General features: G+C 64.8%; 1 protein-coding gene across 1 annotated transcript in view; it reads left to right on the top strand.

Annotated features, from left to right (window-relative positions):
* INTS1 (integrator complex subunit 1) overlaps positions 1–11,818 on the top strand; it is a 28,688-nt gene extending 16,870 nt beyond the window's left edge. Inside the window, exons 26-47 of the mRNA XM_059414269.1 lie at positions 73–234; positions 817–963; positions 1,318–1,416; positions 1,645–1,769; positions 2,685–2,939; positions 3,419–3,578; positions 3,872–4,012; positions 4,356–4,527; positions 4,605–4,728; positions 5,430–5,560; positions 6,044–6,131; positions 6,225–6,451; positions 6,551–6,674; positions 7,366–7,499; positions 7,892–8,084; positions 8,588–8,715; positions 8,980–9,092; positions 9,519–9,632; positions 10,646–10,716; positions 11,019–11,110; positions 11,240–11,349; positions 11,498–11,818. Coding sequence (XP_059270252.1) covers positions 73–234; positions 817–963; positions 1,318–1,416; positions 1,645–1,769; positions 2,685–2,939; positions 3,419–3,578; positions 3,872–4,012; positions 4,356–4,527; positions 4,605–4,728; positions 5,430–5,560; positions 6,044–6,131; positions 6,225–6,451; positions 6,551–6,674; positions 7,366–7,499; positions 7,892–8,084; positions 8,588–8,715; positions 8,980–9,092; positions 9,519–9,632; positions 10,646–10,716; positions 11,019–11,110; positions 11,240–11,349; positions 11,498–11,613 — 3,026 coding nt within the window. The 3' untranslated portion in view covers positions 11,614–11,818. The remainder of the gene's footprint in view (positions 1–72; positions 235–816; positions 964–1,317; positions 1,417–1,644; positions 1,770–2,684; positions 2,940–3,418; positions 3,579–3,871; positions 4,013–4,355; positions 4,528–4,604; positions 4,729–5,429; positions 5,561–6,043; positions 6,132–6,224; positions 6,452–6,550; positions 6,675–7,365; positions 7,500–7,891; positions 8,085–8,587; positions 8,716–8,979; positions 9,093–9,518; positions 9,633–10,645; positions 10,717–11,018; positions 11,111–11,239; positions 11,350–11,497) is intronic.
* The last annotated feature ends 5,777 nt before the right edge of the window (positions 11,819–17,595 follow it).

Here is a 17,595-nt window from a genome sequence, read left to right as displayed (position 1 = left end):
CCTCGGCGCCCGGCGCGCCTCTGCTGCGGAGGCTGAGCTGTCCTGCTGCTCACCGCATCATCTCTCTCAAAGCCGGAGACGGCGAGTTCCAGGCCCTGCTGGACATCTGGTTCCCGGAGAAGCAGCCTCTGCCCACGGCCTTCCTGGTGGACACGTCAGAGGAGGCATTGCTGCTGCCAGACTGGCTGAAGCTGCGCATGATCCGCTCAGAGGTCCCCCGCCTGGTGGACGCCGGTACGGGGCTGCCCAGCCTCGCACCATCCGCCGGGCTGGGCGCTCCCACCACCGCACGTGCGAGAGGACAGCTCTGCAGCCTTGTTGGCACCAGGCGTCTGTCATCCCACAGGCGTGTCTAGGGTTCCCACTGCGCCTGGGGCCGCCCTGGGCTTCTGGGCGAGCACCACATTGCCCAGCCCCTGCCCGCCGGCCCCTCACAAGCAGGCAGGGAGGGGCACACGGTGTCACAGGACAGGGTTCGAGGGGAGAGGGAAGGGTCCTCTGCACTGGTGCTGGAGGACGAGTGGCTGTGGGGTGTCCCACCTGAGGAGCAGCACTGGTCCCACAGCAGCCAGTGGGCTTCCAGTTGGGTAGCACCTGGGCAGGTGGGGGGCAGCCTGGGAGGCAGTTTGGTGCACGGTGGGCTGAGTTTGGGAAGTGTGGGGAGGGCACGCTATAGAGGAGCCAGCGATGACTGTGGGGGAGCTCAGGGGTCAGAGGGAAGAAGCCATAGGTAGCAGGGTAGGCAAGCCCACCGTGAGCCAGGTGGGGAGGGCCGGGGGTACCGGGCGGGACTCCATGAGTCAGCGCCCCTCTCAGCTCTGCAGGACCTGGAGCCGCAGCAGCTGCTGCTGTTTGTGCAGTCCTTCGGCATCCCCGTGTCCAGCATGAGCAAACTGCTGCGGTACCTGGACCAGGCGGTGGCCCACGACCCCCAGACCCTGGAGCAGAACATCATGGACAAGAGTGAGAGCCAGGGGCCTCGCGCGTGCTGCAGACCCCGTCTGAGCAGCTCTGGCCCAGCACGAACGATGGGCGGTCTGGGGTGGGAGGCACCAGGGGCGGGCACGCCTAGGAGAGGCTGGGCTGCTCTGCGCCCTGGGCGTCCATGTGTGCTCTGGGCTTTGAGAAGAGAGGAACCACAGGGGTGGGTTCTGTGGGACCAGGTCCTTGGCTAAAAGATCCCGTAGCTCAGCTTGCAACACCCTGTGCTGGGGTGTTTGGGTGGCCGGGTGGTGTTTCCAGCACAGATTTCTGGGGGTAGGCAGGCTGTCGCTGCCTCAGGGCTCAGGTGTTTAACTGTTGGCTGCTGGCTCGCAGATTACATGGCTCACCTGGTTGAAGTTCAGCATGAGAGAGGAGCGTCCGGAGGCCAGACCTTCCACTCCCTGCTCACGGCCTCCCTGCCTCCACGTCGAGGTACCGGCCCGTCCCTCTTCCTCACAGCTCAGCACTCACCAGCATGGGACCTCCCGAGACCTGGGGCCCACTCTCGTCTCCAGCCATTGTCTGGCTTCCTGTGTAAAGGCCCTGCTTCTTTTGGGCCTCAGCAGGCCCCAGAGAGGCTGGGGTGCTTGGGGGAACGTCCCCTGCTGGAGGCTGGCTGGGAAGTGTCACTGGCTAAAGCCTCTCCCCATTTCTCTGCAGACAGCGCAGAGGCGCCCAAACCCAAAAGCAGCCCAGAGCAGCCCTCGGGGCCGGGGCGGACCCGGGCTGTGACCCAGGTGCGGGTGCTTGGCCCCGAGGACGACCTGGCCAGCATGCTCCTGCAGGTACCGCTGCCACTACCTGGGACAAGCTCTGCAGAAGGGGGTGCCCTGGGCCCAGGGAGGGATAGGGGCTTCACCCCAGAACTCCACATCCATGGGGAACCTGTTGCTGGGCGGGAGCCGGGGGGACCACAGCCTGGCTGCTCACCTGCCGCAGGCCTTAGTGTGCTCATCCAGAACAGCGGCCAGGATGGTTCCCTCACTGGGCTGTGTCCACTCGGGGGGCGGGGCCTGGAGGCACGGCTGGCGCGAGTGCTTGGTCTGAGCCGCGTCCTGGGGGCAGACGTGCTGTGCCCACGTGGGCGTTGTTCCTGCGCTGCTCCTGCTGCAGCGGCCGGCGCCCAGCCTTCAGCCTGCTGGGAGCTATGTGTGTAGAACAGCCGTGTGAGCACTCCCGCCCCGGCCGTCACCCTGCTCTGCGGCTGTGCCTCTGCCCCACATGCTGCACGTGTGCCGCCTGCCACCCAGAGTCCTCCGTGTGGGAGCTCGCCTGCTCACACGCCGACAGTCGCTGCCAAGCATGGGTCTTCCTGCTCACACGCCTGCGTGCACTCTTTACCTCCAGTGGTTTCTCTGGAGTCTGGGGCTGTGCTTGGGGGCCTCCCTTACCCGCCGGCTGCAGTCCGCGCACCCTCTGGAGTCAGTGCCCAGTTCTGTAAATGGAACAGGCAGCATTTGTCGGGTGGTGGGATTGCCTGTGGTCCCAGCCTTAGTGGGGCTCCCCATGCGGGCCCGTAAGGAGTCCTGGGTCCCCTCCCTGCACCTCCTAGGGGCATCTGGCAAGGATGGGGAGCTGCCAGCAGTGCCCAGGCAGGGTCTGGCCCACTGAGCATGAGCAGTCCCGTCATGAGTGCAGGGCATGGTGGGCCCAGTGGGGCCGAGCGTGTCCTCCTGATGCTGCCCTTTGCTCTGGTACAGATTTTCCCGCTGAGCCCAGGCCCGCGGTGGCAGAGCTCCAGCGCCCGCCCTGCTGCTCTCGCACTGCAGCAGGCCCTGGGCCAGGAGCTAGCCCGCGTCCGTCAGGGGAGCCCCGAGGTGACGGGTGTCGCCGTGCGCCTGCTGCAGGCCATCGCCACCCTGCTCAACTCGCCACACAGCGGGGCCCTGGTGATGTCCATGCACCGGAGCCACTTCCTCGCCTGCCCCCTGATGCGCCAGCTCTGCCAGTACCAGGTGCGTGCAGGCGCCGCAGAGCCCGGGTCCACAGGGGCCTACAAGTGGCTGCGGTGTATCCCCCGGAGCTATCCCACGGCCGCCCAGCTCTGCCCGTGGAGCACCCTAGCTCTGTGCCTCCGCGGCCTGGGGTTGGCTCTCAGTGGACGGAGGAGACGGGCTCCTGTGGAGGCAGGCATGGAGCCCCCTCCTCTGCTGACAGAAGCTTTCCGGGAAATAGGAGCCACGGGGGTCATTCCCACGTGCACCCGGGTATGGTAATTCTGCTGTAGCTACTGCTCTGCCTGTGCAAGCGTGTGGAGCTTGTCGACGTGCCTTTGCGGGTGCAGGGGCATCTCTTCTTTCCAAGCTGCACGGAGGTGACTCACAAACAGTGGGGTACCCTGTCGGCCGGGGCTCAGAGAGGCTGTGTGTGACATGGAGGGGCAGGGTGACAGCTGGGTGATGCGCCCATGCTGAGCTGCCGCTTGTCCCCACAGCACTGTGTGCCCCAGGATACCGGCTTCTCGTCACTCTTCCTTAAAGTGCTCATGCAGATGCTGCAGTGGCTGGACGGCCCCACGGGGGAGGGGGGGCCCCTGCGGGCACAGCTCAAGCTCTTCACCGTCCAGTACTCCGCGCGCCACAGGATCAGCGATGGTGAGGGCCGGCTGCGTCCTGGGGTGGGGGCCCTGGGCTTGTTGCCCCTCCCCCAGGGGCAGCAGGGAGGGGGCGATAGCCTCACTGATACAGGGGTGTCAGCCCTCGGGCTCTGTGGGCCCTGGAGGAGCATCAGTGTGGACAGGTTGATGATTGGAAAGCAAGGGTTTTGGGGAGCGAGGTAGGATCCTTGGCTGGAAACACACGTGAGGCTTGGGGGCACCCGAGACAGGGTGGGCCACAGCGGCGGGTCGAGGGCCTATCCCCTGGCTCACACCTGTGTTTCCTGGCAGTGTGGAGTGGGTTTCTGCGCCTAGCTGAGGCCCTGGCGTTTAGAGGGGACTCGGAGGTGGTCAGCTCCACCGTCCGGGCTGTGGTCTCCACCCTCAAGTCAGGGGAGAAATGTAGCGTGGAGCCCGAGCTTGTCGGCAAAGGTACGTCAGGGCCGGGAACTGGGAGGACCGCCAGCTTGGCCGCCAGCGCAGAGGTTCTTCTCTGAGGTGTCCCTGAAATGGGAGCCGCAGAGAGGAGTGGCAGCCTGGCAGGAAGGGCCCGCCCCCAGCACGGTAGCCATGCCCGGGCTCTGCTGTTGGCATCGTGTATATGTGGGGAGCCCACCCTCAGAATCAGTGCTCACCGCTGGCTGCCCTGGCCTGGGCACACAGGGGCCTCGGTGGCCTTACAGGGGCCAGGGGTTGTCTGTCCTGGAGTCGGGTGGTCTGGAGCCTGCCTGTCTGTCCACCAAGCCGGAGCGACCCAGCACCCTTGTCCCCACAGTCCTCCAGGGTCTGATTGAGGGGGGGTCGCCTCACCTGGAGGAGCTGTTGGCCGCGCTCTTCGCCACTGCCCCCGCGTCCCCGGCCCTACGGCCCGTCGCCGTGGTGAGCTCCCTGCTGCTGCAGGAGAAGGAGCCCCCAGCCGCAGGGGATCCGGAAGCCGACGGCTGCAGGTGAGCCGGCGGGGCTGTGGCCGGTCTGTGTGCATCCCTGGCTGGCCGTTGCTGAGCCTTCCCTGCTTTGCCTTCAGCCTGGAGGCCGTGCAGCTGGGTCCCTGCTCCGGGCTCCTCGTTGACTGGCTGGAGATGCTGGACCCCGAGGTGATCAGCAGTTGCCCGGAGCTGCAACAGAGGCTGCTGTTCTCCCGGGGCAAGGTGGGCTGCACTCCGCACAGAGGACCAAGGACCTGCACGACCCTGGGTGTGGTGGGGGCTGGGCTCCCGCGGCAGCCCCTGCCTGGACAGTCTCTTTGTGTTGGTTCCAGCAAAAGCCCGGGCCTGACTCTCACTGGCCTGGACGGGTGTCCTGTCCCCGGTGACCAGTCACTGCAGCGGCCGGACCTGGCTGCTCGGGCCCGTGGGGAGGAGGAGGACCAGAGCTTTGTGGCCCAGGGCCTCCTGCCGGGATGGGAGACACCATACTGAGCGGAGTGGAGAGTTGAGCCCAGCACCGCACCGGAGATGGGTCCCCTGACCCTGTGGGGGCTGCTGGGGGTCTCAGAGACCCCCCATCACCCTCCTGTGTCCCTGAATCTCTCAAGGTGCTCCTGCAGCTGGGGGCCTCGGACAAGACTTGGGCGGTTCTAGAGGCAGGAGTTGGGGGTTTGGGTTGGTTGGTTGGTTGTCTTTGTTCACGGGCACTCGCTATCTCTGAGGAGCTGGTTCAGGTCAGCACACGTGGCCTTCCCGGCACGCCCCAGCCAGGCCCCACGTGGTGCACAGACTGCCGAGGCTGCCTTCCTGGCAGGAACTCTGGGTCTTTCTGGAAACAGCCTTCTCCCTCTGCTTTCCAGTGCCTCAAGGCCAGGTAGCCAGTCAGCTGCACAGGGACCATCCCCGGTATCTTTCTTTCCCAGGGCAAAGGTCATCCCGGCCCCCAGGTGCCGTCCTTCCGACCTTACCTGCTGGCCCTGCTCACTCACCAGTCCAGCTGGTCCACACTACACCAGTGTGTCCACATCCTGCTGGGCAAGAACCGGGAGCAGAGGTGAGCACCCCCTCCCCGCACCCCTGCCCGGCAGGCCAGGTGGTATGACGGCAGCACTAGGGGCCCTCTGGGCATCTGGCCTGGCGTCCCCCCACTGGCACCCTGGAAGGGGGTTCCTACAGTGGCTGTCACAACCCTGGGGATACAGAGCCCACCTGGTCCAGGTGTGCCTGCTCTGGGTGACCACCAAGGGCAGACGGTCTGCTCCCCAGATGGTGTTCGTGGCTGTCATCCATGCCGTATGCAGGGGAGTCAGATGTCCCCTCTGCGTGGCCAGCAGCCCTGATGATGAGCAGGACCGGTGTTGGTTTTGCGGGTGGGGGTGTGGGGGATGCACGTCCTCGAACAGCTGACCTGGGCCCGTCTAATTTGCTGATTGGGAGGTAGTGTTTGTGGCCTGAACTTCCTGAGACCGTGCCTCATCTTACCGTTTGTTCTCCTCTCCTGCCTGGAAACTGAGGCAAAGCTCCCACGTGCTTGCAGGTTTGACCCTTCAGCCTCTCTGGATTTCCTCTGGGCCTGCATCCACGTTCCACGAATCTGGCAGGGAAGGGACCAGCGCACGCCCCAGGCAGGTGTTGGGGCACGTTGCCCTGCAGGGTGGGGAGAGGCGAGCGTGGGCCCGGCCTGGCCACCCCGGCGCTGACTGCGGTGCTGCTTGCAGAAGCGGCGGGAGGAGCTGGTGCTGCGGGTGCAGGCGGCAGAGCTCATCGGCCTGGTGGAGCTGATCCTGGCGGAGGCCGAGGCTAGGAGCCAGGACGGGGATGCCGCTGCCTGCAGCCTCCTCCAGGCCCGGCTGCCCCTGCTGCTCAGCTGCTGCCGGGGACACGACGAGAGCGTCCGGAAGGTGACAGCGCACCTGACGGGCTGCATCCAGCAGTGGGGCGACAGGTGAGGTCTCTGGCACCCTTGCCCACAGGCCCCCCGGGCTGGTGCCCTGCCAGCCCCACCCACCCCGCCCACGCAGCAGCCTGATCCCGTGTCTTGCAGTGTGCTGGGCAGGCGCTGCCGGGACCTGCTGGTGCAGCTCTACCTGCAGTGGCCGGAGCTGCGGGTGCCCGTGCCCGAGGTCCTGCCGCACAGCGGAGGGGCCACCAGCGGCAGCACCTGCAAGGTGAGCGGGGGCGCAGGGTGGCCCTGATGAGGGGCTGCTCTGGGCCACCTCCATTCTTTACTGCTGGTGTAGAGACCTGAGCCGGGTTGCAGAGAAGTGCGCCTCCTCAGGTTCGAGGAAGACAATGACCTGCAGGCAGTGCTGGCGCTTCTGGGCAGCTGTCCTTGCCCTCGTCGGCGCCTGAGGGCAGAGCCTGCCTCGCACCCCACCCCCCTAGCCTGGCGTGTCTCTCCGAGGGCTTCAGAAGCCGTCTCTTCTTCTTCAAGCAGCCCCTCAGGCTGTGGGGCGAGCAGAGGGGCCGTCAGCCCGCAGCCCTGTGTCTCCTTCCCAAGGTGCTGGAGACACACAGCCTGCTGCCCAGTGGCGGCTGTGTGCGCCGGAAGGGCCCGTTCCTCGCATAGCCCCCACCCGGGCATCCCCGTGCCCCCCCCAGCCCCTCCTAGGCAACCCTCCCCTGGAGTTTGTCTGGGCATGTGCCCCTCGTGCACCCAGAAAGCAGGGGGCCCGGGGGTGAGTAGCTTCTCTGGTCACTGGGTGGCCATGCCAGGCCTTCAGGGGACCCAGGGCGCCTTGCCCCCAGTGAGCCCCATCGTGGGCCCTTCTGTGGTGGACTCAGGCCCCGTGGGGGGCAGTCATGTGAGACACTAGAGTTGTGGGCGGCCCCTGGGGCTCACCTCCCCTGCCCCCTCAGCTGGACGGCCTCATCCACCGCTTCATCACCCTCCTCGCGGACACCAGCGACTCCCGGTCTTCGGAGAACAGAGTGGCCGACGCTAACATGGCCTGCCGGAAGCTGGCTGTGGCGCATCCCATCCTGCTGCTCAGGTACGGCGCCCCAGCAGGCCCCTCCCACTCCAGGCCCGGCAGGCCCTCTGGGGGCTCTTCCTGCGCTCGGGGGGCTTGTGCAGGAACGGGGTCTGCGTCTACAATCTGCCATGCACAGTGCAGGGCAGTGTCGGCTGCTTCCTGACTAAGTAGGGCCTGGCCGGGAGAGCCCTGGGGTGGGGATTGGGGGAGAGAGCGCCTTATAGACACGGAATCAGGTGGGACAGACAGGGTGGCCAGCTTGCAAGGGGACATGCCTGCAAGCCCCAGACCCCATGGGGAAGCTGGGTTGTGCCTGCCTGTCGTGTCCCCGAGTGTGGGTTTCCTGCGGGGCCAGGCAGGGGTGCTGGATTCCTGGGGGCATGAACCAGTGAGCTCTTGGTCGTCCCCAGGCACTTGCCCATGATCGCTGCGCTCCTTCACGGCCGCACCCACCTCAACTTCCAGGAGTTCCGCCAGCAGAACCACCTGACCTTCTTCCTGCACGTGCTGGGGGTCCTGGAGCTTCTGCAGCCGCAGGTGTTCCAGAACGAGCACCAGGGGGCGCTGTGGGACTGTATGCGCTCCTTCGTCCGCCTGCTTCTGGTGCGTCGTGCTGCCTGCGTCTGCTTGGGCGGTGGGGACGTGGGACATTCACCCGGCCCCGCCCAGGTGTCCCATCCCTCCTCTGCCCGCTGTCCCCTCCTGCGGCCCCCTCCGCTGCCCGGCCTGGCCTGACCTTTCTGCCCGAGGCTGTTGGGTGAGGGCAGTCACAGGACGTGGGCTCTGATCAAGGGCAGGCCTCTCTATAGTGGCTTCTGCTGCCTGTCCTGGGGACCAGCTCCTCGCTGGTGGCATGCCCGGGGAAGGCCCGTGTTCTGCAGAGGGCCAACCAGGAGCCATGGTCGGGCTCAGTGCTGCCTTCTCTGTGGCCGGCTGCTGCCGGTGCTCATTAGACACCTGTCTGGCTGCACCGGTGGCTCGCAGACGGCAAGGCCATCTTTAGCACAGGCATTGCTGGTATCCGTGGTTCGTCCTGAGACCTCCTGGGCAAGTGCGGGGGCAGGGTGGGGTGATCTGGCTGTGAACACAAGGCTGCTGCATTGCAGAGCTACAGGAAGTCTTCCCGCCACCTGGCGCCCTTCATCCACAAGTTCGTGCACTTCACCCACAAGTACGTGACCTGCAACGCCCCAGCGGCTGTGGCCTTTCTGCAGAAACACGCGGACGCACTGCAGTGAGTGTGTGTGTGCGTCCGGCCTGGCCTGCTCGGGCACTCGGGCTCTGTGTGGCAAGGGTCCCACTGCCGGGCTGCAGGGGTGAGGGCCTCCCGAGCCATGGCGCTGGGGGGCCTGCAGTGCCAGAGCCCAGGGTGGTGGGGGCTGGGGCCGCGCAGCTCTGAACCCGCTTCCCAAAGCTCTGGCCTCCCACGCCCATCCTCCTCCCTGTCCTGTCTGCCGTCTGCGGCGTCCTCCTCACAGAGCACCTGTGCTCTCCCCAGCGACCTGTCCTTCGACAGCAGTGACCTGGTGATGCTCAAGTCCCTCCTTGCGGGGCTGAGCCTTCCCAGCAGAGATGGCAGAGCCGACCGGGGCCTGGACGAGGAGGGCGAAGGTGAGTAGGGCCCATGGGGGTTCTGCGGGCCTGGCAGCCCTGCGGACCATCCGTTGTCTGTGGGCATGCCCAGGCCTCAGCTGGGCCATCGCTGCGCCTGCCGTGAGGTCGCGCCCCATGCGGCGGCTGAGGGGCTTGGGGGGCAGGTCCCAGTGGGCTCATGGTTCCCACACCCTTATTGGGTGCCCACTGTGTCCCGGGCGTTGTGCTCAGGCCTGGGGCAGTGGCTGCATCTTCTGGACTTGTGTGGGGTCCCAGGGGCTGCTTGGCAGGGACAGCCCTTGCTTACAGGCGGGTTCTGGAGCTTGGGTGCTGAGTGCTGGCCAGCCATTCCCCCGGAAGGACCTCCCTGCAGACCCTGGCCGGACTGTGCTCCCGGCACGGTCTCTACCTCCGGCCTGATGGCATGGACTTCCTGGCTTCCAGATGAGAGCTCGGCCGGCTCCCTGCCCCTGGTCAGCGTCTCCCTGTTCACCCCCCTGACCGCAGCAGAGATGGCCCCCTACATGAAGAGGCTTTCCCGGGGCCAGACTGTTGAGGGTGAGTTTGGGAGCCGGGCTCCCGCAGGCCAGGTCAGCTCCTGGTGGGTGGTGGGCTCCCCTCCGAGTTCCATGGTGCCGTGGCTCTCCAGAAGACAGCAGGGTCCCTGCCAGGCTTCAGGAGGAGCAGGGCTATCTCCTCACGGTCAGGGGCCGGAGAGGGCCTATAGGGAAGGCGCAGGGGCTTGAGGCGGGGACGGGCAGCTTGGCTGGTGGTCTTACCGGGCGGCAGACGGCAGGAGATCAGGGACTCCCGGGGCTGAGGGGCACCTGCCGAAGGGCGGCCTGACTGTGGGCTGGTAGGGGGAGGGCCAGCAGTGTGCAGGGGAACAGAGGGCCGGGCAGCTGCACAAATTTGGGCTGTTGGGTGCACCGTGGTGCTGGCGACCCCCAGAAATGGCCGTGCATCTGGGGGTTGGTGTCCCTGTGCAGAAAGGAACTCCGGGAGCTGGGTGCTACCTCGCAGTGGGAGTGGCTCTGGGCAGCCAGGGATAGGCAGCTGGGCAGGGGGTTCCAGTGCAGACCACTGGGCGCCTCAGACCTGCCAGACAACAGTTTGGGGAGCCTGTACCTCCAAAACCCTCCCAGTCAACCAGCACCTACACTCTGGGGTCGCTGGCCTGGTAGGACTGGGAAGCTAGACTAAGTCCTGGTGCTTTTTATCTGGAGGCGCTGGGGACTCCTGGGCTTATCCAGCACTCAGGTGGCATGGAACATTCTGGAGGTCCTGGCACCAGCATTCTGAGGGGCCATACTGCAGCCGGAACACAGGGTCCCTCTGCTGGAACCTGTGCTGAGGCTGGACCAGGGACTGGCCAGGGTCCCTGTGGAGCCTCCACTCTGCCCCTGCCTGACAGGCAGGGTGGGGACCAGCATGGCCCGGGGTCCTGCCACACCATAGGCTCTGGTCCCGGGGCTTGCCCCCTCCTGCGTCTGGGCTGCATGGGGACACAGGTCCGGCCTTGAGTCTAGCAGCCACGACGTGGCCCTCACGTGCCTCTCTGGCTATCTCAGACGTGCTGGAAGTTCTGAGTGACATAGATGAGATGTCTCGGCGGAGACCGGAGATCCTGGGTTTTTTCTCGGTGAGTGAGCTGGGGGCCAGGGGAGCCTATCAGCCTTCTGATAGGAAGCGTGCCAGGCCAGGGGACGGGGCACCACACGTCTGAACCTGGCCCTGCCCCAGGGGCTCACAGTTGAGGCGGGAGACCACCCCTGGCCTGGGCTGGAGCCTGCAGACTACCAGTGCTTCCCATCCTGGGTCCTGAGGCCATGGCGGTGGGGGTGGGGGTGTGGGGAGCAGGGTCTGTGGTTGCTGTTGGCGGGCTGAGGGCTGAGCTCCTGCCAGGAGGGGAATCAATCCCAGTAATACCTCCGCCCCCCGCAGACCAACCTGCAGCGGCTGATGAGCTCTGCCGAGGAGCCCTGCCGCAACCTGGCCTTTGGTCTGGCCCTGCGCTCCATCCAGAACAACCCCAGGTGAGCCCAGCATCCCAGCACCCCGGGCCCCAGTCCTGTCTGGGCCCCCTCAGCTCAGGTCCTTGCCGAGACTCTCCAGGGCAATCTCAGGCGCGGGAGAGGTGCCCGCCTGAGTGTGCGCCTTCTCAGCTTTGCAGCAGACTTCTTGCCCACGTTCATGTGCTGCCTGGGCAGCCGGGACTTCGAGGTGGTGCAGACGGCCCTCAGGAACCTGCCTGAGTACACCCTCCTCTGCCAAGGTGAGCCTGGCCTGGCCCGCCCAGGGCGCCTAGTGCCTGCAAGGCCTTTGCTCCCTGACGCCTGGCTCTCAGGGGGGCCCAGACGCCCTGCTTCCAAGAGCCACCAGCTCTTCGGTGCCAGACGTGTCCTGTCCTGTCTCCCGCACAGAGCACGCGGCTGTATTGTTGCACCGGGCCTTCCTGGTGGGCATGTATGGGCAGATGGACACCAGCGTCCAGATCTCCGAGGCCCTGAGGATCCTGCACATGGAGGCGGTGATGTGAGCCTGCGTGGCAGTCTGACTGCACGCCGCCCCTGCATCCCTCCTCTGGCTGCCTGCTGGTCTCCTCCAGGGCATGGAGAACATCGAGCCACTGCAACAGCATCCATGGCCCGTGGCTCCATGCCTGCAGTGACAGGAACAGAGGCTGATGTCCCAGCGAGCCTCAGCAAGGGGTTGGTCTGAAATGAAACGTTCTGAATTCTCCACGCGCTGGCTGCCTGTGTTCACCTCCCTCGTCGTCTGGGGGTTGAGCAGGGCCCAAGACAGGGCACTCACTCCCTCGGCCTCTGGTCCCTACTGTCGCGCCAGGACCTTCTCTGGGCAGTCAGGAGAGGGAGGTGTCAGCTCCTGGACACCTGGGTTGGGTGGGGCTTGCTGGTGGCACCTGGGAACCTGACTCCTGTCCCGCCCCAGAAGGGGCCACAGGCCAGGACCCTTGGCCGTGAGCACCTGTACAGAAGCCAGCCAAACCGCCCCGAGCACTGGCTGGGGGCCCCGGATGATCCCATTCACGAGAGGAGGCGGGGCAGCCCTGAAGGATTGTGGGGGTGCGAGTATCCCCCAGTGAAGCTGTGGGTGCTGGCATGGGGGCCCTGCCCCAGAACTTGACCTGGAGGCATTGGGGCTGGGCCAGTGCCCCATGAAGTCAGCCCCTCACATGAGGCCCCAGTCCCTGGCTGCATTAGCATCTCACCAGTTTGGGGTGGGACCGGGGAGCCCACGAACCCTGGCAGGTTCCCAGCAGCGTCCATGTCACCCCAACCTTACCCTCCTACCAGCTAGTGGCTGACCCCCCACCCCCACAGGTCTCCTCCTGCTCAGTGGGGCTACCAGGGGGTGCCAGGGCTGAACTGGCCCCAGAGATGCTGGGCCTTGGTGGAGAGGCAGGACAGTCCGGGCTGAACCTCGGCCTCGGCCTTGGCCTCGGGAGGGCTGGCCCTCGAGGGTGGTGAGAGTTGGCGTGTGCCCGGCTGCTCCGTGCTCCTCGCCCCTCCCTCCACGGGCCTCTGCACCCCGGCCTGGCTTCCGCACAGGGACGGCTGCCATGCCCCTCCCTGTGTGCAGCCGGCTGGTGCCCCGTTCCTTCTCCAGAGTCCCTTCCCAGGTACCCTGGCTTGCTGGTCCTGAGCTCTCCGGAGGTCGGCCCCCATGCCCCTAACCCCACGACAGCACCCCGGGTCCAGATCCTGTTGCTTCTCACATGCTGTCCCCATCCCATGTGGCTCACAGTGCCTGGCCCGGGGCACGTGACGCTGACCTACCCCACCCCCCAACTACAGCCCAGAGACCCCGAGAAGGGTGGGCTCTGAGGGGCTGCCCAGCCCAGCTAATGGGATCGCGTCACAGATGCAGTACCCCAGAGTGTCACCTCCTCACCGAGGGGGCCCCAGGATTTCCAGTAGGTGGGTGGCGGGCTGCCCGCCAGCCGGCGCACGGAACCTTTGGCACTGGTGTGTGGGAAGGGTCCCAGCAGGCAGGGAGGCAGCTCACCCATCTCTGGGCCTAAGGCCAAGGTCCAGGGGAGCTCAGGGCCAGATGCAGCCCAGGCCCCTGTCCACCTTGGCGTGGCCTGCCCTGCTGCTCCCCTCACTGCACGACAGCTGCCCGACAGAGAAGGGCGACAGGCAGGGGCTCAGCTCTGCCATGGGGAATGCGGGAGCCCCAGTGGCCCCGAAATGCCGCCTGCCCCTGTCAGCGTGGGGAAGACCACGGTGTCCTGGCATGGGGGTAGGTGGGCAAGCCGCTCGCTGCGGCATTGGCCGTGGTGGTCACCTGAGGGCCCGCAGGGAGCCAGGCGCAAGGGTGAGACACGCAGAGGGACGGCCGGGGCTCAGCGCAGGTGTGCAAGCTCTGGCTGTTGCGGGCAGGGTGCTCCCGAGGCGCTGGCTGTTCCCTCGATGCAGGCGATCTGGCCGATGTCCGCTCCTGGTCACCAGCAGTCTCGGTACTGCAGTCCAGGCGAGAGGTGCGGTGGGGGTAATAGGCTCTGGGTCTCTGGCCGGGACTTGGATGGTTGAGATGCGAGTGCTGGGGGCCGTGGGGCCAAAGTCTGTGCTCGTGACCACCACCAGTGCCACTAATCGCGTGGGGAGATGGACAGAGATCCCAGCCACCCGGGTGCACAGGCCGGGCCAAGTGTGGGAGAAGGGGCCCGGCAGGAGTGTGCACGCCCCCAGGTTCCAGCTTTGTGGGTGAGGGAGCGCACAGGAGCGAGGGTGTGTGGGGCCAGCTAAGCCCCCCACTTGGGGTCATCTCACCTCCCAGAGGGTCATGAACTGCCCTGCCCACTCAGCCCTTGGCCTGAGCATGGGGTCTTTGCCCCCACAGGCTTAGCAGGTACCAGGAGCTCAGCCCAGTCAGGACCTTCGGGTCCTGATCATCTTCTCACCAGGTTAGCACCCTGGGCTCAGTGCTGCCTGTTGCTCCACAGCAGGCTGGAGGTGGGGTCCTGGCTGTGGGGCTGCTTGTTCCTGGTGGGGCTGCCGTGCCGAGTAGCCAAGAGAGAGGAGGAGGTCCGGTCTCTGGGAGGCTTGGCTCAAGACTCTGGGTTGGCAGCGGGGGCTGGGGGCGCCGTGGTGTGTATGCTCCTGCTCGGCCCTTACACCCGGGCTCTCCCCAGGGCCTCCCACTGGCGGGATGGGCTGTCAGCCCACCTGTGACCTTGGCCTCTGTCTCTCTGATCCCCAACGCCCCTCGATGGTGGCTACCCCTTTCAGAGCCCAGGGTCCCCAAGGTCCAGCTGTGGGGAGGGAACATTAACAGGACCCCCGAGGATGGGCCCCCACTTGTCTGTTCACCATCAGCGAAGCCCAGTGGTAAGCCGGGTAGGGAGCGCCCTGTTGCAGGGGCCAGTGTGGTCAGGACCACTCCGCTCTGGGGCTCCGAAGCAGTCCAGCGCCAGACTCGGGGCCTCTTTCAATGTAGGAGAGAGGGGAGGCCCCGGCGAGGACGCCGGGCCAAGGCCAGCCCCACTGCGAGGGCAGCTAGTCACTGGGCTTTCTTCAGCAGGTGGGAAGGGGTGGGGCCGGGTGAGGCGTTGCCATAGTGACCGGGCACCACTTCCCAACAGCTTCAGGACAAACACCTGGTTTCATTTTCAGTCCCAGGAAGGGGTGGACCCTGACCAGTCTGGCACTCTCCCCACCAGGCTCCCCAGGCCTCGTGCCCCCACATTCACCCTGGGAGGGCTGGCTGACACCCCGGTTTCACAGATGAGGGCAGCGAGGGCTCAGAGGGCAGATCTGCTTAGGTCCTGGGTCAGGACCTTCCTCCTGTCTCCTTAGAGCAACCGAGGACTGACCCATTTAGGCCCAGCCAGGCTGAGGTGGGGTTATTTCAGGTGTCGAAGGGGAGAGTGTGGCTCGAGGCCTCCCCAGGGCCTGCTGTCCCCTCCCTCCCTCCCTGAACAAAGGTCCTGCTAGGACCGCTCTGGAAGGACTGTCCAGTTCCCTTACCCCAGAGCCCACTCACCGGTCCAGACCCCAGTGCCTGGCCCAGCTTGGCCCCCAGGGGACCAATAAGGCCTATGCCTGGGAGTCAGGAAGAGTTCTTCACAAAAGGTAGATTGCCAAGTGGGTCTTGAAGGATGAATAGGAGTTTTCAGCCGAGGACTCCGCCTATCAACCTACAGTTGGAGCTGCTGGGCTCTGGCCTCTCTTTGGGTATGAGTAGTGAGCACACGGTGCTGGTTCTCTGCCTGTGCCCTCCTGGCCTGTGGGGTATGGTGGGGCTGAGTGGGGAACAAGGGGCCGGCCTACACGTAGTGGGCCTGGGTGGTCACTTGTCTGGCAAGTGGTCTGGTCCTGCTATTCCCAATGGGGAGAGGAGGTGTTGTGGGGAGGTCACACAGCCACAGGCAGAGAGGATCTGGGTGAGCATGGGACTTAAGCTGCAGGGCCCAGGATCCCTGTGACCGTATGAGGGCTGACCTCCATCTAGCTGCACACCCAGCCTGCTGCCCCTGACCTCAGCCTCCCTGGAGGCCTCCCGAGGATGCGGAGTTGGAGCTGGGGTACCGTGGAGGGGCAGCTGTGTCCCAAAGTTTCCTCAGACCCTCTCCTCTTTGGTCAGCATTACAGCCCGCATCCCAGGAACCCACGCGCCAGACTTGCAGCCCCGAGAGCCTCTGGGATGGCAAAGCATGTGACCACAGGAGCCAAGGGGCCGCCTGGTCAGAGGCCAGTGGGAGGGGCGTCCCCCAACCCTAAATTTCCGAGTTCTTCAGTCCTGCTCTCATAAGGCCAGGGCAGCCTCGCCTGACCTCTCATCCCCAGCCCTGGCTGCCCCCGGCTCTCATACCAGCCCAGCGGTGCCTCGGGCACCTCCTTCTCCTCCTAGAGCCTGCGTCCACATCTGTGAAATGGGCCTGAAGCCGAGGCTCAGGGTGGCCATGAGCGGAGTCTGACAGGAAGTGCTCAGTAAATGACCTGCTCTGTGAACAGAGACACGCAGTGAGCCGCCCAAGGACACACAGCCATGAGAAGCAGGGCTGGGCTTCCATGGGCCCTGGGCCTGCCGCCTGGCCACCCCCACCAGCCCTTGCACGCTCTGTTTACCAGGGGCTAGGCAGGCCAGGCCTCATTACAAGGGGCTCCTATAAACGGCGTGAGGAGGATTAATAATGTATTTATAACACATCGTCGCGGTAGCCGAAAATGATCTATAAATGTGCGGTAAATGTTTTATAATGTTTTTGTAACCCGTTATAAATGATAAATGGCAGACTATGGATGCTGGATCAAATATTTATAACGCATTGTGTGCGACGTTGGGCTGCTACAGTTCAGGAAAGCCATTAATAATAAAGTGGATGGGAATGGAGAAGTTACCGACATGCCCAGCAAAGCCATTTATAATGAAATGTAAAATTTGGCTGTCGGAAGCAACCCACGAGCCCTCGCCGAAGCACTGGCCAGGCTCTCCCGGAGCCCAGGAAAGGAGCGGGGTCATGAATTATTTGTGAGGTGTTCCGACGCGAATGTGTACCACCCATAGTACGCCATATAAATATGCTATTAATATACCCCAGGCGGCATGCATTATTCATTGGGCCTAATTAATTAATGGGTGGCCCCTGAAAATGGGGTGTCACAGCTTCCAGCTCCCTCCCCTGCCCGGGCCGCAGGCACGACATTGGTGTCCCCTGCAATCTGGGTGAAGCTCTGGCCGACCTGACTGTGGCCTTGGGAACCGGGGGACGAAGGACATCCCTGAGGTTCTGCAGTGAGGCCAGCGTGACCCCCCTCAAATGTCCTTCCTGTGCAGGCCATGTGCAAGCGGGCTGTGGTCCACTCCGGGGGCACTCTGCCCAGCTTGTCCCGCCAAGTGTCCATCTCCTACAACCATGACTGCTGTGGCCTGTGGCCCCGGGCAGGAAACCATATCTCCAGCAGTCACCCTTGGTGCCATCGTCCCTAAACGCCCGAGGATGAGAGACCGTGTCTTACCAGGAAGATGAGGAAGCCCCAGAAGTGGGGAGCCTTTCACAAGGTCCCAGGGCAAACTGGTGTTTGAGCAAGGGCGCCAACTTGGCCCACACATCTGACACCAAGCCATATCTTTGGAGAGAGCCAGGGCCCCCACTTCTGTGGAGTTCTGTGGGCACCCTTGTGCAGTGTGGCTGCTTCCATGGGCATCCTGGTGTACCGCGGGACATAAAGGCTCTGAGAAGCCCTGCAGAGAAAGCTGTAGGGCCAGGACACCTCCCTTTGATCTCAGGTCCCCCTATGTACCCCCAGCCTTTGCTTCTCCCGGTTTCTCCTCTCTTCCTCAGAGGCTTAAAGTGCTGCTGTTCCTGCTTGGCTCATCAGTCCTGGGTCAAATTAGTTACTTGGGGTGGAATCCAGTTGACAAGTCTACGGGTCCCAGCCCACCACTGGGACTCTTGCTTGGGCCCAGTGGCCAATGCCTCCTCCAGAAACCAAACTGACACACCAGCTGCGGTTAGCTTTTGGATGGAGATTAAGAATGTCTCTGTCCCTGT

Source organism: Mustela nigripes, chromosome 11 (genome assembly GCF_022355385.1).
Source record: "Mustela nigripes isolate SB6536 chromosome 11, MUSNIG.SB6536, whole genome shotgun sequence".
NCBI classification, from domain to species: domain Eukaryota; kingdom Metazoa; phylum Chordata; class Mammalia; order Carnivora; family Mustelidae; genus Mustela; species Mustela nigripes.
Note: the sequence above shows the minus strand (reverse complement) of the source record. Positions and strands in the feature narration are given on the sequence as shown.